Source organism: Gadus macrocephalus, chromosome 6, assembly GCF_031168955.1.
Source record: "Gadus macrocephalus chromosome 6, ASM3116895v1".
Taxonomy (NCBI): Eukaryota; Metazoa; Chordata; class Actinopteri; order Gadiformes; family Gadidae; genus Gadus; species Gadus macrocephalus.
The window spans coordinates 26910998-26934916 of NC_082387.1; the positions used below are offsets into that span (position 1 = coordinate 26910998).

Sequence of the window (23919 nt, forward strand, 5' to 3'; positions counted from 1 at the left end):
CTCTCTCTCTCTCATAATTACTTTTCAATTATCCGTTACATTGATTATTCCTGTCATCATCATTCTGAAATTGCACACACACACACACACACACACACACACACACACACACACACACACACACACACACGTATGAAATTATACTTTAAATGAACAATTTATTCAAAATATTTTAACAAATAGCGCACATCAAAAGTAAGGAGAATTATGAAGAGAAACACAGTTATTGAACTTCACAGCTTGAATATGGACAAATAAAATGTTACATTCTGTATTGATCCGGATCAATAGACTCCTCAATCTCCACGTGGTCTCCATGGAGACTGAGGTTCAACATCGGCACATCACTCAAAGCTAACTAAAATACTGAAAGCAGCCTGCGTACAAAGCTAAGCCTCCGCTATGCTCACTGCTAGCCGTTGCTGTGCTAATCGCTGTGCTAATTTTCCGCTCCTTTGCATGCTTACCGGTAGCTGTTGCTATGCGAAATGCAAGCCATTTATTCGCCAACGGCTAGCGGTCGAGCTGCTAACGCCGTTGCGGCTAGCCATTGCTATAGCAAGGGTTAGCGTGTTCAGCTCGGTGTGGTCTAGCAGAGTGCAGGGTCCAACCCTGGCCTCTTTAAGGCGCTACGTAGCAGGGTATGTAGCAGGGGAGCTATGGTGGACGTCAGAGTAAGGCCACCGTTATAACACTGTTATCCATTCAACCAGACGGACAAAATTCGTACTTTTTTGTCCTTACTTTAGCATTTATTTTAGCATTTATATTTCCTTTCCTTTGCAATATTTTGTATTTTTCATTGGATTGTATCCTCTGTCTTCCACTGCTGTTGTAACAAAGAAATTTCCGCTCCGGGGGATTAATAAAGTTGTATCCCTGTTATCTATCGGTCCTTTTGGTTAGCGGGTTAGCCCTCCTTCAGGTTAGCAGGTTAGCCTTCCTTCAGCTTAGCGATACTTTTGTTTCTCCCCCATGATTATTTCATCAAGAGGAAGAATCGAAGCCAAGTCCATCCAATCTCCTATTTTTACTTTGTTGTAAATCCCTCCCCCTTTCGTAGTCCAGAATTGGCCTCCCTTTGTGAGTGACCCCTCAAACCGACACAGTACCCATGATGCAATTGGAATGACCTCCAAATAAACAAACGTGTTCACGGTAACCAGTCCTCCCTTAAAGAGACTATAGAGTCTGAATTGTTATAGCTCCCATGATGCAGTAGAAACGACTACATTGAGCAAAATATGGCTCCAGGGAGAGCTTTGATCTGCCTCTGGCACCTCCCCTTAGGCCTGGACCGTCACCTTGGGCGCAAGACCTTCGTGCTCCAGAATGCCGTGCTTTTCCGGGTACTCCAGTTCCAGTGAGTCCTCCTGGTCCTCACAGTTCCCCGGGGTCTCGGCCCCGGGTCCCGCCTGGGGCTTGGGGATGACGCCCGGGTGGTTCTGGCGCCAGCAGTGGGCCAGGCCCAGCAGCACCACGCTGGCACACAGCGCCATCAGCAGGGACACCACCACCAGCTCAGTGTAGTAGCTCCGGCCCGGCTCCTTCACCCTCCCGTCGGACCCCTTCGGGTGGCTGTAGCCCGTCGTGGGCCCCGTCGGCCAGTCCTCCTGGGTGCTGAAGACCGCCGTGGGCTCCGCCGGCAAGCGCTCTTCAGGAAGGGATTTCTCATTCTCGTTGTTCTCCCGAATGTAATCCTGCAGTATGAGGTCGTTGTCGATCCTGGACCCTTCCCGGAAGGTGCTGCTTGTGGGGGCGTGAGGGGGGGCGTGAGGGGGGACGGAGGCCGCGGGCGGGGTTTTCTCGGAGACGGTGTAGACCACCTGGACCTCGTGGTACCCTGCCTCGTGGGAGGTGCAGGTGTAGACCCCGAGGGTGTCCGCCCGTACCACGAAGCTCAGGCTGCCGTCGGGGCGATGCAGGAAGAGCTTGGGGGCCAGGGTGAGCCCGTCGCCGGCCCAGTTCAGGGAGGCCAGGGCCGAAGGCTGGGAGCACGGGAGGGTCAGGACCTCGTTCAGAGTGGCCGGCACTGCCTCTGTGGTGCACAAAGAACACACCAGCTGTCAAACCTCACGGCTTAATACTCAGTTAGCAGCTATGCTCACGCTAATCTAACCGTCCACTGAGAAGCATGCCGACCAAATTGTTACAAACAGGCCGTTGAAAACATGACACTTTTTAATGTTACAGGAACATACAAAAACAGAGTCCAAACCTTCATGGTCAGTGTGCTAGAACGAGGAGGTGGAGGAGGTCCAACAGGAGTGTGTTAGAGGAGGTGTAGGAGGTGATAAAGGTATGTCTTAGAGGAGTATGTTGGAGGAGGTGGAGGAGGTGATAGAGGAGTATGTTGGAGGAGGTGGAGAAGTTGATGGAGGTGTGTATAAGAGGAGGTGGAGGAGGTGATAGAGGAGAATGTTAGAGGAGGTGGAGGAGGTGATAGAGGAGTACGTTGGAGGTGGTGGAGGAGGTGATGGAGGAGTACGTTGGAGGTGGTGGAGGAGGTGATGGAGGAGTAGGTTAGAGTTTGTTAGTGGAGGCGTCTACCTGTGTTAGGAGTAAAGGAGGAGCCAGCACACTCTCTCATAGCGTTCCCGTTCTCTACATCCTGCGCCCTGCAGAGAGACAGAAAGCCTTCCATCAACCAACATCAATGCATCATATGTACACAACCCATGAACGACCACCCCTGGCACCCGTCATAATAACCCAGGTCAGGTCAGTGACGCCCGGGTGTGTGTTAGCTTACGCTCCCGCTGCGTGGAGCCGGGTGCAGGCCACCCGGTCCGGGTCCCAGCTGCAGAAGGGGTCCTGGGCCAGGACGCACTGGCCACAGCTCTGGTAGCTGGAGCAGCTGGCCAGGGGAACCGCCGTCACGCCCCCGGACCAGCCCACGTACACCACCCCCTGCACGGCAGGGACGGACTGTTACTCAGCAGCACACAGCTAGCCTAGCTTAGAATAGCCATTGACCAGCATGACCTAGCAAATATTACTAGACTATCTTAGATTAGCCATAGAGTAGCCTATTATAGACTAGATAAGTATAGACTAGCATAGACTAGAGTGTAATGGTATAGACTAGCCTGGTAGCCTGGCTATTGCCAGACCAAGCTCCATCGTAGATTGAGCTTGGTCTGGGGAGGCTGCTGTCCTTTCCTTAAGCCCAAGAGGCGCGATCAACGGGTCTAGTTCAACTGACTCTGTACGCAATTGGCTGCTTGCCGTAGCTTCGCTGTCGTCATTGTGTTAATCCAGCCAATAGCACGTCAGGGGGAGAAGCCAGCTTGGTGATTGGCTCCCGCAAAAACGTATCGGAAGCAGTAGGAAATGTATTGCTCTTCTCCAGACCCTTCTGCAGCAGGGCGAAATCAAATCGCCGGCAGAACGGACTGGGGGCTTCCAGTCTACTAGCTTGGCAAAGCCTCCACTACCCTAGAATGGACCATTTAAGCATAGGCTATCCTAACAAAGACTAGCATAAACTAACATAGCATTGACTGGCCTAGCGTTAGACTAGCCTAGCCGCAGACCAGTCTATCAAAGCCTAGTATAGACTAGCTTAACATAGCCCAGACTAGCCTAGCAGAGACCTATGTAGACCGGAGAAGACCACCATGGATGAGCCATGCTAGCCCCAGACTGGTCCGCGGTGAGGTATAGGTCTGGGTCTAGGTCTGGGTCTAGGTCTAGGTCTGGGTCTAGGACTAGGTCTAGGTCTAGGTCTAGGTCTGGGTCTGGGTCTAGGTCTAGGTCTGGGTCCGGACCCGGGTCCAGCCTCACCTTGGAGGGGGACACTAACAGGCTCTTGACCAGCTGAGGTTCTCTGAAGACCTGGACCTCCTCGATGACGCGTGGACCCCCGTCCAACAGCACCACCTTGTGGAGAAACCCCGTCTCTACAGGAGAAGACAACAGTCACACGATTGTACATACACACGCGCAACCACATGCACGCACACCCACATGCACGCACACCCACACCCACACCCACATACACACACAGAAGCGCGCACACGTATGTGGTCACCCACACACCCGCACACAGATACACACACACAAACACGTACATACACACACACACAGACACACACACACACCCACACACCGGTGTGTTCAGAGATCCAGCGGTCACCCCACCTGTCAGCAGGAGCAGGACGGTGTACTCCTTCTGATTGGCCGACAGGGTCGTCGTGGCGACCAGCCGACTGTAGGCCGCGGCGTGGGGCCCCGTGGAGGTCAGGAGCGGGGCCGCCTGCACGCTGCCGTGGCTCAGGAAGCTCTTCTTCACCTCCTCCAGGACCACGTCGCTGGCGTTCCACAGGCCGCACTGAGGGGGGGGCAGGGGGGAAGGGGGGAATTTATGAATGGATGAATGTGACCATGGTATGAATGGATGAATGTGACCATGGTATGAATGGATGAACGTGACCATGGTATGAATGGATGAATGTGACCATGGTATGAATGGATGAATGTAACCATGGTATGAATGGATGAATGTGACCATGGTATGAATGGATGAATGTGACCATGGTATGAATGGATGAATGTGACCATGGTATGAATGGATGAATGTGACCATGGTATGAATGGATGAATGTGACCATGGTATGAATGGATGAATGTGACCATGGTATGAATGGATGAATGTGACCCTGGTATGAATGGATGAATGTGACCATGGTATGAATGGATGAATGTGACCCTGGTATGAATGGATGAATGTGACCATGTATGATTGTAAGAATGTATGAAAGTATCAGTGTAACTATGTATGAATGAACGAATGTAAGCATGGATGAATGAATGAATGTAACATGAATGTAATGATGTAAGAATGGAACCATGTATTAATAAAGCATGTATGAATTGATGAATGTAAGCTGGATGAATGGATGTAACCATGTATGACTGAATGAATGTAACCATGTATGGTTGAATGGATGTAACTAGGGCTGGGACGACGCGTCGACGTAATCGATGACGTCAACGCATAAATTACGTCGACGCGAAAAATGCGTGAGAAAAAAATAAATAAAAAAGATGGCCGGAGCGTAGTTGCAACGCGAGTGGCTCCTCAGACTTTCATAAGTGCAAGGCGCCACGCACTCGTTCCTCTAAAGTATGGGAATTCCGTCGTCTTTGCAAAATGGAGATGACTTTCCATTCTAGCACCACGGCAATTCACCAGCACCTGAAGAGGCGCTGTCACGTTAAAATTGTACCGGGGGCGAAAATTGTACCGGCCTACGTCATCAGTTGTTGACAAATTCCAAACCTGCCTGGCAACAGACGACGCGATCGTCGCCTGTTGGTTCTTGAACATTCGCGCGTTGAATGACGTGGGAAGGTTCTTGAACATTCGCAAACTTTCATGCTCGTTCATTGCACTCCTTCATTGAGCGTGACAAGACAGGTTTTTGAAACCTGCTTTAAACACTCAGTTTACTAGCTAAATTTGATTAAACAATTCAATAAAATACAAATATAAAGTAAAAACAAGTGTTATCTAGCGATCCGTTATCTGTATTATGTTATTTCGTCTTTGGAAACATGAGCCGAATGTTTTTTTAAACCTGACCGGCAACGGACAACCCAATCAAATCAGTTGTCAAGTTGTCAACAACTGATGACGTAGGCCGGTACAATTTTCGCCCCCGGTACAATTTTAACGTGACAGCGCCACCCGGTAGCAGCTGCAGATGACCGAGCACCGTAGAATTCTAAGAATGCATTACTTTGCACTTTTATTTTGGAATTTAAAGGCAATAAACATGTATTGAAATGTTAAGGAATTCATATTTTTTTCGTTCAGATATGTAAATCAACATGTATAAATTGCTATTAGTCGATTAATGGGGAGATAATCGAGAATCGAAATCGAATCGGACTGAAAAAATGAATCGTTAGATGAATCGAAAAAATAATCGCGAGATTAATTGTTTAAAAAATAATCGTTTATCCCAGCCCTAGATGTAACCACGTATGGATGAATTAATGTAACCATGTTTGAAAGTGTGAATGTATGAATCTATGAATGTAACCATTAATGATGAATGAATGCAACCATGTATGAATGTAAGCATAATGAATAGATTAATAGATTAATTTATGAATAGATGAATCTAACCATGTGTGACTGAATGAATGTGCGTCTGATTGGTTGATTCTAAAGGGGTTCAGGGTCTGATTGGTTGGACCAACCTGTCCCTGGACGTTCCTCCGGGTTCCTGAGGTGCTCCAGTGGTGCTTGTCTGGGTTGAAGGTCCTGTAGTCGCCTGAAAACACCTTCCTGATGTCCTCTATCTTGAACCCACACACTGCAGACGCCTCTGAGCCCCGGGACCTGGGAACACACAACAACATGCTAATGCGACGCACAACAGCATGTTAACATGTCAGCCCGATGCACAACGACATGTTAACATGTTAGCCAGTCGCACAACAACATGTTAACGAGACGCAAAACGACATGTTAACATGTTAGACAGACCCACAACAACATGTTAACATGTTAGCCAGATGCACAACAACATGTAAATATGTTACCCTGATGCACAACAACATGTTAACATGTCAGCCAGACACAAAACAACATGGTAACACGTCAGCCACACCCACAATAACATGCAACAAGCACGACTTGCGCAACACACAATACCACCAGGTTTTTTTTTTGGTGGCTTTTTGTGTTTCATTATTTCATACACAAAGTTTTGTGGCCGCCCAGAGACAAACCGTAGTGAGTTTAAATTTCAGTCATTTCATCTCCAGCGATCCTACCACTGGCTGGTGAAGACGCCGTAGAACAGCGTCTCTCTGGAGGAGTCTCCCCCTGCTGGCTGGAGGGTGAACATGTCCTGCAGCAGGTCAAAGGGCTGCTGCTTGGGAGGCTGGCACAGCAGCAGGGACTTGGCGAAGGACGTCCACTTCCTCTGGAGGGTTCTCTGACCTCCAACGTCGTCCTGGAGGAACAACAGAACAGACAGCGTGGAACCCATGTCACAGTCCCGTAACAACGTCGCACTTGAGCGGTTCAGAGTTCAGAGGTCACCAAGACTCTGCCCCCCCCCCCCCCCCTTAACCCCCCATCCCACTCTTACGCACTTATCGTATGTTATGTATGTCCTTGCACTTAAACACAGTACTTAGCACCGTGTAGCATCTTATCCTAGCTTAGCGATTGTTAATGCTCGGAACTTGGTTCTATGAACATCCTTACCGTACCGACAGCGGTATATTGTGGTTACTCTTTCTTCTGACAAATGTACTTATTGGAAGTCGCTTTGGATAAAAGCGTCTACTAAACACCCTCAAAGTGAATATAAACAGGAACGTTGTGTGCTTCATTCTGTGCGTTACCTTGCAGACCTGAGCCAGCCTGGCTCCCCTGTGCTCCAGCATGTAATTGAACTCCTTCAGGACCTCCGAGAAGAAGAAGTAGAGCTTCCCCTCCTTCTGGTCGAAAGCAGAACTGACAAATGTGGGCTCTGAGAGACAGGAAGTGAGTATGAAAGTTAGTGAGTCATCAGCCCTGGTTAGTCACTGCTCCTAAAGTCATTACACAGACACAAGGATTCACAACATCCCGAGGTGTGGTGGAGTCTTAGACGTGACATAATAGAACACATCATTCATTCATCCAAATAAGGGCCTTGGCGTGAGATGTACCAGGGCTAATCGCCCTCCATTCTGAAGTCCTTCTCAGTGATCAGAGTGAGTTAGATTGGAAAGTGGTAAATGGACTGCATTTATACTGCGGTTCTCTAACCAGTGGCCAGTCAAAGCGCTTTACAATATTGCCTAACATTCACCCATTGATGCAGAAATTCACCAACCGACGGAGTGTCTCGCTCAGGGACACCTCGACACTCATCTAGGAGGAGCCGGGGATCGAACTAACAACCTTCCGGTTACCAGCCAACCCACTCCTGGGTCCAGTCAAAGGGGAGGGGGGGGTCCAGTGATCTGACTGTATCTGATGTTGGTCCCAGCAGATGTATTCATCAAAAGTGAGTCCTGTGTCATTAAGATGCAGCAGGTCTGAGGTTAGGGGTGTCCTTCTCAAGGCTCCCTACAGATAGGACTCAGGGGTTGGATCCAGAACCTTTCTACTGGGAGACAGAAGCCCCAACCAACAGACTGCTCTGCAGTTAGCTCACATGCTTCAGGGAGGGAGATATTAGAACTTATGAAAATACTGAAGTGAGAGCGAGCCGTCTCGCAGTAAAGACAAAGTTTCAAGTGATCCATGAGTGGAGACATGAGGAGACTGAAAGCATCGTTCAGACATGTTGCTGAGTCAAGCTCAGCGCGCTCACTTGACTCAATGCAGGCCCTGGCCATCCTTTAGCTCTGTGCTGAGCCACGCTACAGAGAATCCTTTTGACGCAGGTCATATAGGCCCCATCCCATTTTAACCCCTTACCCCTTCCCCTTACCCCTCCCCCTTGTTTTGAAGGGGTAAGGGGAAGGGGTAAGGGGTATAAATGGGATTGGGCCTAAGGAGCATGTAGGTAGGGAGGGGTCAGGGTGTCTGGCTCAGAGGTTCTAGCCTGACACTGGGATTTGCACCCCTCACCCCTAGACCATCCTGCTTGCGCATCCTCAGCCCTGCGGCTGGCCACCTCCACGGAAAGGACTTTTATTTTGTAGTGATAGCAGAATGTCTCAAAGTGCGGTGGGCGTTGCCTAGCTCACCGTCCAAAACGTAGTTGGAGGTCTCCAGAAGGACGGCTTTGCCTCCGTCTCGGCTGAAGTGACGAGAGATACTGGGCCGACCGCCCCTGAAGTCCTCTGTGGTGGCGGTGAACAGCTCCCCGTCTGGAGGACCAACATGTTACAACGACATGTTAACATGGGACGCACAACAGCATGTTATCATGTCAGCAAGACGCACAACGACATGTTATCATGTCAGCAAGACGCACAACGACATGTTAACATGAGACGTGCAAAAACATGTCGACATGTCAGCCAGACGCACAACGACATGTTAACATGAGACGCGCAAAAACTTGTTAACATGTCAGCCAGACGCAAAACAACATGTTAACATGATAGCCAGAAGACCATTTTGCGTAAACTGTTGTGTAGAGCGTTGTGTTAACACTCCCTAAAGCCTCATGAGGCGCTGCTACAGGCTGGAGAGGGTTGACGCGTGAGGAGGGTGTCCTGGGAGCGTACCGAGGGTGATGGCCGTGTTCCTCTCGAAGGGGTTGAAGGGGCAGCGGCCCTTGGCACCAACGGAGACGGAGGTCAGGGTGAGGGTCTGAATGTCCTGGGGAGGAGAGAGAGGCTGTCTGAGGACTGGGAGGACTGGGAGGACTGGGAGGAAACACAACCAGATCAAGACCACTGACCAGTGGAGAGGAACTACTCCAGCTAGTTGTCTTATGGACAGGGTAGTGGAAAAGCATCTGCTGAATGACTAAATTGTAGTTTTAGAAGAAGTAGTAGTCGCCATCTTTGGGCGAGCGACACTGAGCCCTGCTGCCCTCTCTCTCCTACCAGCAGTGCATCATGGGGGTTGTAGGCGTAGCTGCCACAGGCGTAGAGGTGGGTGGAGTTCATGGGCTGCAGCACGCGGATGAAGTTGGGACAGTCGACCTGGGGAGAGGTTACAGGTAACAGCATGAGCCGTCGCTCAATTCAGCCGATCACCCAACCATGTATTCATCAATTCAGCCGGTCACCCAACCATGTATTCATCAATTCAGCCGGTCACCCAACCATGTATTCATCAATTAAGCAGTTCCTTCATCTAAATACATCTTAACATGTTAGCCAATCGCACAACTAAACGTTAACATGTTAGCCAGGCACAATGACATGTTAACATGTTAGCCAGATACACAATGACATGTTAAATGTAAATGGACTGCATTTATATAGCGCTTTTTCTAACCATTGGCCACCCAAAGCGCTTTACAATATTGCCTCACATTCACCACACAACAACATGTCATCCAGATTCACAACAATATGTTAACATGTTAGGCAGATGCAAAACAACATGTTAACATGTTAGTCAGACGCACAACAACATGTTTACAAGACGTACAACAACATGTCAACATGTTAAACAGAAAATAAAGTAGTATCAATGAAGTAGTTCATTTCTCCTTCAATCCATCCATCATGAGTATGTGTATGTTTGTGTATGTTTCTGTATGTTTCTGTATGTTTGTTCGGCCCTGTAAGCTTCTCGTTCTCAGAGGATGCCATCCTTACCTCCGCACTCTTCTGCTTTTTCGAACATGCCTCAATGTCCTCCCGAGATGGTGACCACCTCGTCTGGAGAAACACACACACACACACACACACACACACACACACACACACACACACACACACACACACACACACACACACACACACACACACACACACACACACACGCACACACAATTCCACAGTGATATTATGGGATTGTCAGTCCTGAGATTAACAGAAACCATCTCATGCATTCTCTATATGATCTACTGTATGATATCAGCCCCTCCTACTTTATAACACTAGCCCCTCCTACTATATGACAGCTCCTCCTCCTAAAGTAGCCCCTCCTACTATATGATTGTAGCTCCTCCTATTTTATTAAACCAGCCCCTCCTACTATATGATTGTAGCTCCTCCTACTTTATAAAACCAGCCCCTCCTACATATGATTGTAGCTCCTCCTACTTTATAAAACCATCCCCTCCTCCTATATGATTGTAGCTCCTCTTACTTTATAAAACCAGCCCCTCCTACTATATGATTGTAGCTCCTCCTATTCTACTATATGATTGTAGCCATACCATAAAATCCTAACAAACCTCCTCCTTCAGGGTGATGACCTCAGGATCGCTGACGTCCAAAGAGAGGATGTTATTCCGTGCCCCCACGTAGAGGGTTGAGCCATCGTCGCTTAGCAACAGGGTGGTGGTGTTGTGGACGTTCGGTTGGCTGAAGTGAACCAGACCTCTGTCTGACGAGTCTGTGGAGAGGCGGCACAAAATGAGCTCTGCTGACGGACAGCTGGATCGACCACTCAGCAAGCCCCTTGGGCGAGGCAAGGCGAGTGGTTTGATAAAGCCCGCCTCAAACAGAAGAGCATTCATAGAGCTTTGCAAGGAGGAGCTCACATGTTAGAGAACTATCATTAACCAACCACATGTTAACACATCACAGGACTCATTAACCGGTCACATGTTAACATATCAGAGGACTATCATTAACCAATCCCATGTAAACACATCATTAACCAATCACATGTCAACAAATCATTAACCAATCGCATGTTAACACATCATTATCAACCACATGTTAACACATCATTAACCAATCGCATGTTAACACATCATTATCAACCACATGTTAACACATCATTAACCAATCGCATGTTATCGTATCATTATCAACCACATGTTAACACATCATTAACCAATCGCATGTTAACACATCATTATCAACCACATGTTAACACATCATTAACCAATCGCATGTTAACACATCATTATCAACCACATGTTAACACATCATTAACCAATCGCATGTTATCGTATCATTATCAACCACATGTTAACAAATCATTAACCAATCGCATGTTATCGTATCATCGGACACTTGGACACGCTGGGTTGGATCCACAGATTTGTAACCATTTTAAAACCCCAAATGTTCCAAGGCCTCCAGGGAGTGGGCAACAAGCATGTCGACTACAGCAAAGAGTCGAAGCCTGAGAGCCAAAGGGGAGTTTGAGTGTCCTCAAACACAGTTCTTGCTCTGTCCAAAGCAAATTCAGCAAGTCCATCCTAATAGAAATTCTTAAGGATTATTCTTTTTTTTAATATTTACTTTTTTGGAAGCATTCCTCACATAAGGGACGGGATGTTTATCGATAGTTATCCATCAACTAATCGTAATGGATATTTATAAGTTATGTAACATAATCCTAAAAATGACGACACAGAGACAGGATGGTAGCGTCAATGTAATAAACACCTGGCCGTTTAACCAGATCGAACTGAAACTGGTGCAAAGAGACGAGATCTCAGTTCTGCAGGCATACAGGCGGAAACCACGAAGGTGGTGCAGCCAGGCAAGGCACACACGTCTCTCCTCAGACCGGTGAGGCTATGACAGCCTCCGTTGGCACTCAGAGAACCTTCTTAGAGCTGACGAGGTGCAACATCATCGCTCGTTGGTCTGATGGGCGTCTTATCCTAGCTGTCTGTGTTGTTTACAGGGAATGGGTTAACCTAGTGATGGTTAGTGCTTGGCACTTGGTTCTATGAACATCCTAACTTTACAGACAGAGATATATTGTTGTTTCTCCTTCCTCTGACAAATGTACTTATTGTGAGACGCTTTGGATGAAAGCGTCTGCTGAACTGCCTAAAGGTAAATGTGAAAGGTGGATAAGTTAAGGTGTTTGGTTAGATATGGTTAGTTTAGGTAATAGGTTAGAGATGGATAGTTAAGGTGTTAGGTTAGAGGTAGTTACGGAAACACGGAAACACGCCGATTTCCGTGATGTGGCCACGGAATTCGCTCCAATGCAAGTTAATGACGCTGCTGTTCCGTGGCTCACACACGGATCCCCGTTTCAACGAGCGAGTCGACCACGGGGGCTTAACTCAAATCCCGGGGTGGTCTCACTGAAACACTTAAATTGTCCTTGTTGTGCACGGAAGTTGCTCCAATGCAAGTAAATGACAATGATATTCCGTGGCACACACACAGATTCCCGTTTCAATCTGTGTGTGTGCTCCCGTTTCAATCTGTGTGTGTGTGTGCCACATTTGACCACAGCGGGGGATTAACTCAAAATCCGTGGTGGTCTGACGGAATCACTTCAATTGTCCGTGATGTGGCCACGGAATTTGCTCCAATGCAAGGAAATGACGCTGTTATTCCGTGGCTCACACACGGATATCGGCGTGTTTCCGTGATGTGGCCACGGATTTCGAGTTAAGCGTCCGACCGTAGTCATTTCACGGATTCCTGTGAGACCATGTTGTTTCGGTATTATGTGAGAGACTGTTAGTTAAGGTGTAGGTTAGAGGTGCTAATGTCTGACCTGGTTGTTAAAGGTGCCATGGCATGAAAATCTCACTTTCTCTAACAACTCAAGAACATGAACCACGACATGGAGGAGAAAGGGATTGTTGGCCGCGAATGTCTCCCTCTTGAGCCCCGCTTCCCGCTGCCGAGGGACCAACGCCTCGGCGCTGCAGGAGGCGGAGGTGCCTAAGCGCTGCCCGGCAACGATCCCTTTCTCCTCCTTGTCGCGGTTCCGTCTACTTCAGATTGATGTGGACGTTGAAGAACCAGGATCGTCGGAGAACCCAACGCGGTCGTTTGAGATTCATATTATCGGCTCACACAGCTTTTGGCCGTGATAATATATATTATATGATATCTATGTATATGATAATATTTAGATATAGTGCTCCAGGACTCCCGTGTGTTCTAGAATATTTACAGAACACGGCTAAAGGCTGTGTGCCTCACCATTGCGACACATCCACTGTAACAGAGCGCATGGTACCGTGTCTGCAAGCTGCTCAGGGCCACACCCCCACCCTCCTCCTTGACCCGCCTCGCTCCTCCTCATTTGCATCTGAGCTACAGACACCAAAACATTTGGGGGGTGCATTTGGTGGAAGCTCATTGTGCGACTGGCTCGGAGTGGCTGTAACTCTGCACCACGGCTGAATTTTGGGAACGTCTTTGAATGCTGTGTTAGTGGCCCACTAATACCTATATTAAAGCATCCATAAAATAGCATGCCATGGTACCTTTAAGTCTAGGTACATATCTGCCCGTTTGTGGTAAACTTCTTATGAGAAGATGGAAAAAAAGGTTAAGGGGAAATTGGGTAAACCACAAACACACACTCACACTCTCTCTCTCTCTCTCTCTCTCTCTCTCTCTCTCTCTCTCTCTCTCTCTCTCTCTCTCTCTCTCTCTCTCTCTCTCTCTCTCTCTCTCTCTCTCTCTCTCTCTCTCTCTCTCTCTCTCTCTCTCTCTCTCTCTCTCTCTCTCACTCACTCACTCACTCACACACACACACACACACACACACACACACACACACACACACACACACACACACACACACACACACACACACACACACACACACACACACACACACAAACTTTGTGGCTAAAGAAAAAAAAAAAGAATCATCTTGTGAACGGCGTGCTCGCATGTTGCCTGGGTGAAGGTGCACGGCTGTTTCAGCAACATGCATTAGAAAGTACAAACTTGTGTTACATTTGTTGAGTGCAACCGACTTCCTTTTAGAGATCATGCGATCTGTCTTGTAAAAGGGTGCAGTTTAACTAAACTACTGACAGTGCGCAGATAGTGGGGTCACCACAGACCAGCGTCTGTGTGGAAGCTGGTGGTCATTTCCCCTAACTGGTGTAACTTCACCAGTTTGGAGACCAAGCGATATCAAGTCTTCAGATCAATATGATCTAGCCTGACCCAAAGAGGATGTGATGTCATAATCATCACTTTTAAAGCAGGTGTGAGGACACCTGTATGAATGCAGTTTTTTATGCGGATTATGCAAGAGGTCATCTCAGCCCAAGATATCAGGGGACAAAAAACCGGACTCACACACACTCTCTCTCTCTCTCTCTCTCTCTCTCTCTCTCTCTCTGTCACTCCGTCAAGTCCCTCTCTCCATCCCTCAGTCTCTTGCTCTCTCCCTCAATCTCCCTCTCTCCATCTCTCCCACTCATTCCAACTCTCTCTCCATCTGTGTGTCTCCCCCCCTCTCTCTCTCTTACCCTCTCTCTTTCTCGCCCTGTCTCTGTCTCTCTGTCTCCCCCCCCTCTCTCTCTCTCTCTCTCCCACTCACGCTGTCTTCATTTACGCCCTTTATTACATACTTATATATATATATATGCCTACATATGGCGTTTATGACTCCTTATGCTATACTATATGATACTATGCAGAGAGAGAGAGAGAGAGAGAGAGAGAGAGAGAGAGAGAGAGAGTCTCTCCTCCGTCCTCCTGCTGTCCGTGTCCCCGTTATGAATCCCTCCCCCCCCCCCCCCCCCCCAGCCGGGTCCAGGACTCACCCAGCAGGAAAGAGGTCCGTGGCCGGACGGCCGAGACGAGTGCTGCTCCCCACACGGCCCAGAGCAGCGGGAGGCGCGTCATGTTTGGGGGACTGGGAGGACAGCAGGACCCTCGACGGACCGACGGACGGACAGAGCCGGGTGGGAGTCCTTCAGCGACGCAGTGGGATTAAAAGCTGCTTGTGGCGGCGCCTCTCTTCTCGTATTGAACTGAACTTCCTCCTTTGACAGACGCAGCCGGTCTGGTGTGCGGGTTCGATGATCCTCTCGTCCGCCTGTCCGCCCTGATAGCGCTCTCGAGCCGTCTTGCGTGATATCCGATGTTGCTCCACATTTAAGGAACTTCCTTCACATCGTTTCGTTTTGTGTCTGCATCTATTTGTGTGTGTGTGTGTGTGTGTGTGCGTGTGCGTGTGTGTGTGTGCGTGAGTGAGTGCTTGAGTGGGTGCGTGTTTCTCAACTGAGGAAGTAATTCTCAAGCCACAACCTTTCAAGCTGTTAGCGTTAAACTCTGTTTCACAACCTCTTAGACACAAACACGCGCACACAAACACGCGCACACAAATACACGCACACAAATAGGCCAACGCATAGCGTGCATGCACACACGCACAAACACACACACAGCGAACAGACATCCACACACGTGTACCATGCACACACACACACACACACACACACACACACACACACACACACACACACACACACACACACACCTAACCCAACATTTTAATTCCTGTTATGTGAAACGTAATGTTTTATTCATGACATACCGAGAGAACCACATCCTTCGGACGATTTGAAAACCCCTCACCAACCACGAGTCAATCTAGAAAAATCTATAAATCAATCGACCTCTATATAGTGGCGAAGTCACGACCCTTCCGGTAGAGCCCATGGGACCTATGAGATCGAAAAATATGAATGGGTTTCAATTGAGAGAAAGTAATTATTTTCTGGTCCCAGTCTTTATATGCCCCGGATTGCACACATGTTGTTTGTGGATTTAAATGATAATTTTTCATGCAAAGAAAACTAAACATTTTGCTGAAGAAGTTTGATAATGTTAGGTTTTTTCCAAGGGGAGGATAAAATCATCAAAAGAGGTGAAAACCATTATAAGTTGGGGCATGTGGAGAGTTTCAGTTATGCCGATGGGGAGATTGTCGGTCTTGTTGTTTCTCATTGTGTTTTCTCTACAGACTAATTGCACAATAAACGGTCATACTCTTGACAGGAAAAATTATCATTTAAATCCACAAACAACATATGTGTAATCCGGGGCATATAAAGACTGGGACCAGAAAATAATTACTTTCTCTCCATTGACACCCATTCATATTTTTCGATGTCATAGGTCCCATGGGCTCTACCGGAAGGGTCGTGACTTCGCCACTCTATGATAGGGCTGATTGGCTATCGCGGCACGTGTAGGCGCGTCTAGTTAATTTTTTTGAACTCAACGCGCCTCTAATGCGCGTAACGCGTTCAGTGTGGCCGTACCTTAACAGTAAATCAACGGACGGATTGTTTTGTTTGACTCCCATCGCAGCACAGGGTTTATTATACAACACATATAATAATGACACTGTGGTCGTTTATAGTCTGGAAAGACTCAAATTGAACATCCTAGTTTTACGTTGTGAAACAGCCTTCTGCTGAAACATGTTAGGCCTATACGTCAAAGACATATTCATAAACAATAAATATTCAAAATTATCTTCCAACAGTTGCTTCTGCTTCCAGTTATGTTCGCTCTTGCCTTGTGTGAGTTCAACACCGCCCTCTAGTGTCCACGGGGGAATTACATGCAGAAGCAGGTTTCAGGCTTCTGGCAGATCGATGACTGCAAGCACACAAGGGGGTCTGCTCTACACCGGACTACTGGGAAGGCGTAGGAAGGTGAGGCTGGGTCCAGTGCTCATCACGAGTCAGGTGCGATTGGGTTCCCCCCCGGCTCTCCCAGTCTCCCAGTCTCATAGACTTGGTACCCCAAGCCCATTCTGCCAGCGATTTGAATCGCCCTGCATTAGGGTCTGGAGAAGAGCAACACATTTCTTTCTGCTTCCCATACGTTTTTGCGGGAGCCTATCACCAGGCTGGCTTTTCCCCTGGCTCGCTATTGGCTGATTTAATACAATGACGACAGGAAGGCGATGGCAAGCAGCCAATTACGTACAGAGTCGTTTGAACGAGGCCCGTTGATCACGCCTCTTGTGCTGAAGAATATGACCGCAGCCTCCCCAGACCAACGTGCAATCTACAATTGAGCTTGGTCTGGCAATAGCCAGCCTCCCAGCCTCCCAGCCTCCCAGTCTCCCAGTCTCCCAGTCTCCCAGTCTCCCACACTGGAGAATAAATAGTCTGAAGCCTCAGTTATGATGTCGGAGATGGGGTCCCTGACCGGAGCTCCTCTACCACCCGTGAAGTCTTGATCCGTCCGACTCCACACAGCCTTCTGGATCTCATTCTCCCGGCGGCCATGTTGGCTCCAGGTTGACTCCTCCCACTATCTGGGTGGGGGAACTGGATGTAGAATTTGCCGTTCAGACGACGTTAAAATGCAGAGTGAAGCAGCGGAAGAGGATTGAGGTCTTGTTAGTCTTTTAAAGGAAGTGTTGGCTGTTCAGCTCGCAGCTCCTTCTAGGCCAGCATCCTGTCCAGCATCGGTCAGTTGCAGCGACGACACGGAAGACATATTTACAAACACGGATACAGACACTGTCCAACTGAAGCGTCCAAACGACCTCAGATTAACCCTGCTCGTTAAAGGTCCTTAAAGCAGGAGTTCATGTGCAGACCCATGCACAGACCCATGCAAGGCGTGACTGTGTGTGTGGACGAAGGTTGGATCGCTGAGGTCTCTAAGACGTGGGGGGGTGTCCAAGGTGGTCTCTTCTGAGGCCGGTTCAGCCCGGTGTGCTCCAGTCCAAACCAGTGGCGGGCGGTTCTGCGGTCAGAGAGGGGAGGGGGCGGGTTTCCGGGGGACGGCCGGCTTCGAAGGAGGGGGAGGAGCCCGTCTGGAGGAAACAGAGATGGAGAGTCCCCGTGACAACCTACTTCAGCATCAGCATCATCAGCATCAGCATCAGCATCAGCATCAGCATCATCATCATCATCATCATTATCATCATCATCATCATCATCATCATCATCATCATCATCATCACAGCCTTGCACACACACATTACACAATCTCTCTCTTACTCAGTCACACAAACAATCTCACACACTCACACACCCTCACTCACACACCCACACACCCCTGTACCTGTTGGGTAGGCCTGCGGGGGCGACAGCCCCGGGGGGAGGGTGGGTGAGGACGGGGGCGTACCCGGGCTGAGGAGGGTGAGGGGGGAGGTCCAGGGGGGAGGGTTTCGCTGGGACCGGGGGTTTGGGACGGACCGGGACCTGGGCAAAGGACCACGGAGATGGTGTTAGACCTTTACAGTAGGGCCTTTACCCATGATGCATCACTTCCACCCACCCTGACCTTACCCACACCAGACCTGTTGTGGATTCCACCAATCACTGAGTCACCGCCATACTCTGGATTTAACCAAAGCGTTTGAAGTGCACAATTAATTTAAACTCTACAAAACTATTTCCACCACATCATTCGGCATCAACCAAGAGATTAGTATTCGGGCGAGATACTCGCGTTTAGATTAAGTCCCCAAACCTTGAGATTCCACCACATCAACCACAAACAAATCAATCAATCAACACCATCGTTACGAACATTCTCACACTAGCGGACTACTGCTATGTTAGCTACATGCTAACTACGTGCTAGCTCCGAGCGGGTACCTGGCCCAGCGTTTGCTTGGGGTCTGGAGGAAGAGGTCTGTTTGGAGGCGCGGGTCTGACCTGCTGCTGGAGGTATTAACGCCGGAAAGAAGAGAGAGGAAGAAAGCAGTGCAGGTGAGGGACCGCAGGCACACTGATGGAGAGATGGCTAGCTCCCCCACCCTCATGTCAGGCCAGCAGGATGCAGGAAAGCCGTGACATGGATTAGATTTTCTCGGTGCAACGACCACACTGCTACACTGACCACCCTACAGCATGTTTAAAGCTAACCCCTGGAGGCTGAGCTAGCCCAGGCCTAAAAAAATAAAAATTTGGTTCCTGTTGGTTGCCAGTTGAGGTCATGGGTAGGTAGGGAATTTATTTTATTTTTTTATTTTATTTTTTTCCAGCAACTGCGAATGACAGGTGGGTTGTTTTCATTTAAAAACGAAAAAATTCGCTCATCCTTGTACAGAATGAAGAGGTGCTGTACAAAAACGTAATTATAGTTTGCATCAAAAAAAAAGCTCATAAAATAATTTGGGTCGCACATAAATTGACAGGGTCGGTCGGAAACCGGAACCAAGAACAAGAATCAAGAACTCTTTGAATTCTGAACCGTAGCTTTCAAAGCCTCCCTGCTGACTGAATTTCAAGGGGTGTGCACACTGCTCCTACAAACACCAGCACCCAACTATAGAACGTTCATTGAAGCCTTCAGGATCCTCATTATAAGACCCATGCTTAAGGACAGCCAGCCAGCTCCACACGAGCGGCAGAATCCCTCTCTGTCTTCCACACCGGACGTCCCGCCTCTCTGAGAGCGTGAACACTTCCTTGCGTTTAGAAACTTGGTCAAGCAGCCCTTTGACATTTCTTTGTAGCTTCTTTCACTTCTGAATCTTCTCCGCTTCCCCTTGTAACTGGCACTTTGGATCAAAGCATATCCTTAAGACAAAATTTCAGTTTGTGTTATTTCTCTAAATGTCACAACACGGGCAGTGTTGTGACATATTATTACAGCAGCGCACATGATTTCAAAACGGACAACTCATTAAATACGTGAGCCAAAGAGGTGGGCATCGTAGAGTACACCATAGGTGTGACGTAGGGTTTGCTGTAGGTGCCCATTGCTCTCTACGCTCGGGCTTGCTTTCTAGGACTAGAATGGGGTGTTTGATTTACATTCTGGACATTGATTGGCCACGCCAGTAGCCATAGGCCGACGGCTAGTGTCCCACCAGGCCCACGATGTCTCTGAGGAGAAGTACGATGCCTGTGGGGTAACTGAGGACCCTGACTCACAGGTCAGTCAAACGCAGAGAGCAGATGCTGTTGTGTAAGCAGAACAACAGGAAGTAGACCAGCCTGTGGTTGTGATTGGTCACTGGTCAGCAGATCTACGTCTGCTTTGAGAGCATCATACCAGCTGTGCTACCTTGTGACTTCAGTTTATGGACTGGGACCCAATGAAGAAGAATGGAATAATTCCTAACTGTGGATTCCTGACGTCCTGAGCGCCTCATCTTTGCTTGCAATGGTACAACACAATGACACCACACTACGATAAGAAGCTATTTTGCAACACAGTGATACAACACTATGCTAAGAAGCTATGCTACAGTGCTCTGCTACAACAGACAAGACAAGGTGATTAAGCTGTGCTTATCTGCAGTGCTGATATGCTAGCACCATATGAGCCATGCTACTGCTCGATAAGAGGGTCTGATTATGTCACAGCTTAAATGAGACTTTTGATTTGTAAAGTCGACGACTTTACAAATCAAACAACGTTATTTCCTCCGAATCCATTTTGGTTTCAAATGTGTGCACTTCACATCTAGGACAAACGCTAGACAGACAGACAGACGGACGGACGACGAGGCCGTGGTGACAGCCAGTGACTGTACCTGATGGGCGGGGCTATAGGGGTCGGGGGGGAGTGGCTTGGAGGGTGCAGTGCGGCGCTGGAGAGAGGGAAGTCAATAAGTAAATAGCAGCAACAGCGCCTTCTGTGGTAGATACTGGTCACTGCAAGGGCCTTTTCCGATTGGGCAATTATCAGAAAAATGTAACCCGAAGTAAATCAGAAAACGAATATAAGGTAAGATGTACCCAGTTATTTGCAGATTGGACATTGAGGTATACATTTAGGCAATAGTTTTTCTTTTAGTTTTTAGTTCATGGTAAAAGCTGACCACTTTCAGGTGAAATGAAACTTCATTGAGTTCCTCAGCGACATTTCAGGAATCCGGTTTTGTTTTCACTTCAATCGAAAACGAAGACCAGATTTAACACTCAGCAGCATGATGTCAGTCGCTGCGATATAGTGCAGCAACACAGAACCCATGTAGACACTAAACACCTAGAAACACATGGACAAACAACGCAACGCAACGCACACTGCTCTAGATCTGAGCAAACGACTGTGAGCGACTACAGCCGCAGAGACAGACTGACCTACAAACAGACCGACAAACAGACAGACCGACAGACAGACAGACAGACTGACCTGCAAACAGACCGACAGACAGACAGACAGATAGACCGACAGACAGACAGACAGACAGACAGACCGACAGACAGACAGACAGACAGACAGACAGACAGACAGACAGACAGACAGATAGACAGATAGACCGACAGATAGACCGACAGACAGACAGACAGACAGACAGACAGACAGACAGACAGATCGACAGACAGACAGACAGACTGACCTGCAAACAGACCGACAGACAAACAGACCGACAGACAGACCGACAGACAGAGAGACAGACAGACTGACCTACAAACAGACAGACAGACAGACAGACAGACAGACAGACAGACAGACCTACAAACAGACCGACAGACCGACAGGCCGACAGACAGACTGATCTACAAACAGACACTACTGGTGGTGGATAAGTACTCTGATACCGTCCTGAAAAGTAAAATACCCTTGGAAAACTGTATTTTGATCCTGCTATAATCATCCACCTCAGATAAAATCTGTAGTAGGAAAAGTACTACTCGCTTGGCTCAGTGTTGATGACCAAACTGCCATTCTCCGTTAGCGCCAGCAGGCTCAACAATAGGAGTACTGTCAAAAGTAGTAATGTAAAATAACAATACAAGTAGTACTGAGTACGTTTAAGTCTTTGATAAAGGGTAGAAAAAAGTTGAACAGATATTCAGTTGTTGAGTAAAAGTACTTTCCACCCCAGTACACGACTAGAAACAGACAGGCTAACTATTCCCTCGGGAAACTAAAGACTAGCACCCTGTGTTAGCATCTAGCACGTTAGCACACGGAAGCGGACGCTAAACGCTAAGCAACAGCTGGGCGGGGTTACCTGGAGCTTCTTAAGCTCAGGGTCAGGGGGGAGGGGCTTAGTGGGAGGAGCAGGCCTGTCATGAACCTGATAGGAGAAAAAAAACACGAAGCAGATGCTGATCGGCCAATGAGAAGACATGCAGAGGGGGGGGGGGGGGCTGATCGCTGCCAGATGGGATCAATCTGTCAGTCGAGCAGACATGTTAATGGGAGGAGCGAAGCGGACCGATGACGTTTCAAACGTCAGTCAGGTTGTCGTGGTTACCTTGTTGGCGGGCGCGGTCAGGGGGATGTCTCCGTGGCCGTTCCACTGGTAGCGGAGCGGCAGCACCTGCTCCCCGTTGCAGTCGTCCACTCGCTCCGTCGCCGGAGTCCTGCCCAGCAAACACCTCGTTAAGCAGCTCGTTAATCACCTCTGATACCCCCCCGGGCCCCGGCATGAAGGAGCTGCGATCAACCCCCCATGAACCTCTATCCCTTGGTGAGATCCACCAAGGGTGACCTCTGACCTCTATCACATCAACAAGGGTGACCTCTAACCTCTATCACATCAACAAGGTTGACCTCTAACCTCTATCACATCAACAAGGGTGACCTCTGACCTCTATCACATCAAAAAGGGTGACCTCTGACCTCTATCACATCAACAAGGGTGACCTCTGACCTCTAACCTCTATCACATCAGCAAGGGTGACCTCTAACCTCTATCACATCACAATCAGAACACATGCTACATGGTAGTGGAGAGCTAGCTGGGGGATCCTTTACATCTTAAACCCAAACGGTCTTTAAACAAAGAAAAGAACTGTCAGAACTGTCCCTCGACTGTCCAACCCCAAACACAACACAGAGTCCTACCTGCTGTCCCTCGACTGTCCAACCCCAAACACAACACAGAGTTCTGCCTTCTGTCCCTCGACTGTCTATCCCCAAACACAACACAGAGTCCTACCTGCTGTCCCTCGACTGTCTATCCCCAAACACAACACAGAGTCCTACCTGCTGTCCCTCGACTGTCTAACCCCAAACACAACACAGAGTCCTACCTGCTGTCCCTCGACTGTCTAACCCCAAACACAACACAGAGTCCTACCTGCTGTCCCTCGACTGTCTAACCCCAAACACAACACAGAGTCCTGCCTTCTGTCCCTCGACTGTCTAACCCCAAACACAACACAGAGTCCTACCTGCTGTCCCTCGACTGTCCAACCCCAAACACAACACAGAGTCCTACCTGCTGTCCCTCGACTGTCTAACCCCAAACACAACACAGAGTCCTACCTGCTGTCCCTCGACTGTCCAACCCCAAACACAACACAGAGTCCTACCTGCTGTCCCTCGACTGTCTAACCCCAAACACAACACAGAGTCCTACCTGCTGTCCCTCGACTGTCTAACCCCAAACACAACACAGAGTCCTACCTGCTGTCCAGCGGCTGGGCATCAAACCCGGTCCCACAGTCCTCACAGTGGGCCACACTGCATCACGCAAACCGTCAACCAATCAGAACTCAGCCTTTAACCAATCACCCAATCAGAGTTCAGCGAGACCCTGCATAGCCCCGCCCCTCACCCCCCCACACCCCTCTTACGCATTTATTATGTGTTGTACGTCGTGGCCCTTAGAAATAGTATTGTGTAGCGTCTAATGCTCTGCACTTGGTTCTAGGGCTGCAACAACAAATCGATAAAATGATGAGGGGGGTGAGGGGGGTG

The 23919-nt window shown here is 48.7% G+C and overlaps 2 protein-coding genes across 10 annotated transcripts in view; both read right to left on the bottom strand.

The window, feature by feature from the left end:
• Positions 1 to 138: 138 nt before the first annotated feature.
• LOC132458962 (semaphorin-4A-like) lies at positions 139 to 15407 on the bottom strand. The gene is made up of 14 exons (XM_060053359.1): positions 15093 to 15407; positions 10824 to 10984; positions 10240 to 10302; positions 9517 to 9615; positions 9193 to 9286; positions 8707 to 8829; positions 7369 to 7496; positions 6790 to 6971; positions 6211 to 6352; positions 4144 to 4333; positions 3787 to 3902; positions 2753 to 2910; positions 2551 to 2618; positions 139 to 2038 (listed from the first exon to the last, which is right to left on the bottom strand). The coding sequence occupies exons 1-14, from the start codon at positions 15172 to 15174 to the stop codon at positions 1287 to 1289; spliced, it is 2358 nt and encodes a 785-aa protein (XP_059909342.1). The 5' UTR covers positions 15175 to 15407; the 3' UTR covers positions 139 to 1286.
• A 1215-nt stretch (positions 15408 to 16622) lies between these two features.
• Positions 16623 to 23919, bottom strand: part of adam15 (ADAM metallopeptidase domain 15) — a 36645-nt gene continuing 29348 nt past the window's right edge. Inside the window, exons 20-25 of one of the 9 annotated variants that reach the window (XM_060053333.1) lie at positions 22469 to 22577; positions 22223 to 22288; positions 20795 to 20851; positions 18906 to 18968; positions 18367 to 18506; positions 16623 to 18115 (exon numbers count right to left, since the gene is read on the bottom strand). In XM_060053333.1, coding sequence (XP_059909316.1) covers positions 18052 to 18115; positions 18367 to 18506; positions 18906 to 18968; positions 20795 to 20851; positions 22223 to 22288; positions 22469 to 22577 — 499 coding nt within the window. In that variant the 3' untranslated portion in view covers positions 16623 to 18051. The other 8 variants (XM_060053332.1, XM_060053337.1, XM_060053334.1 and 5 more) reach the window with 8 other exon arrangements.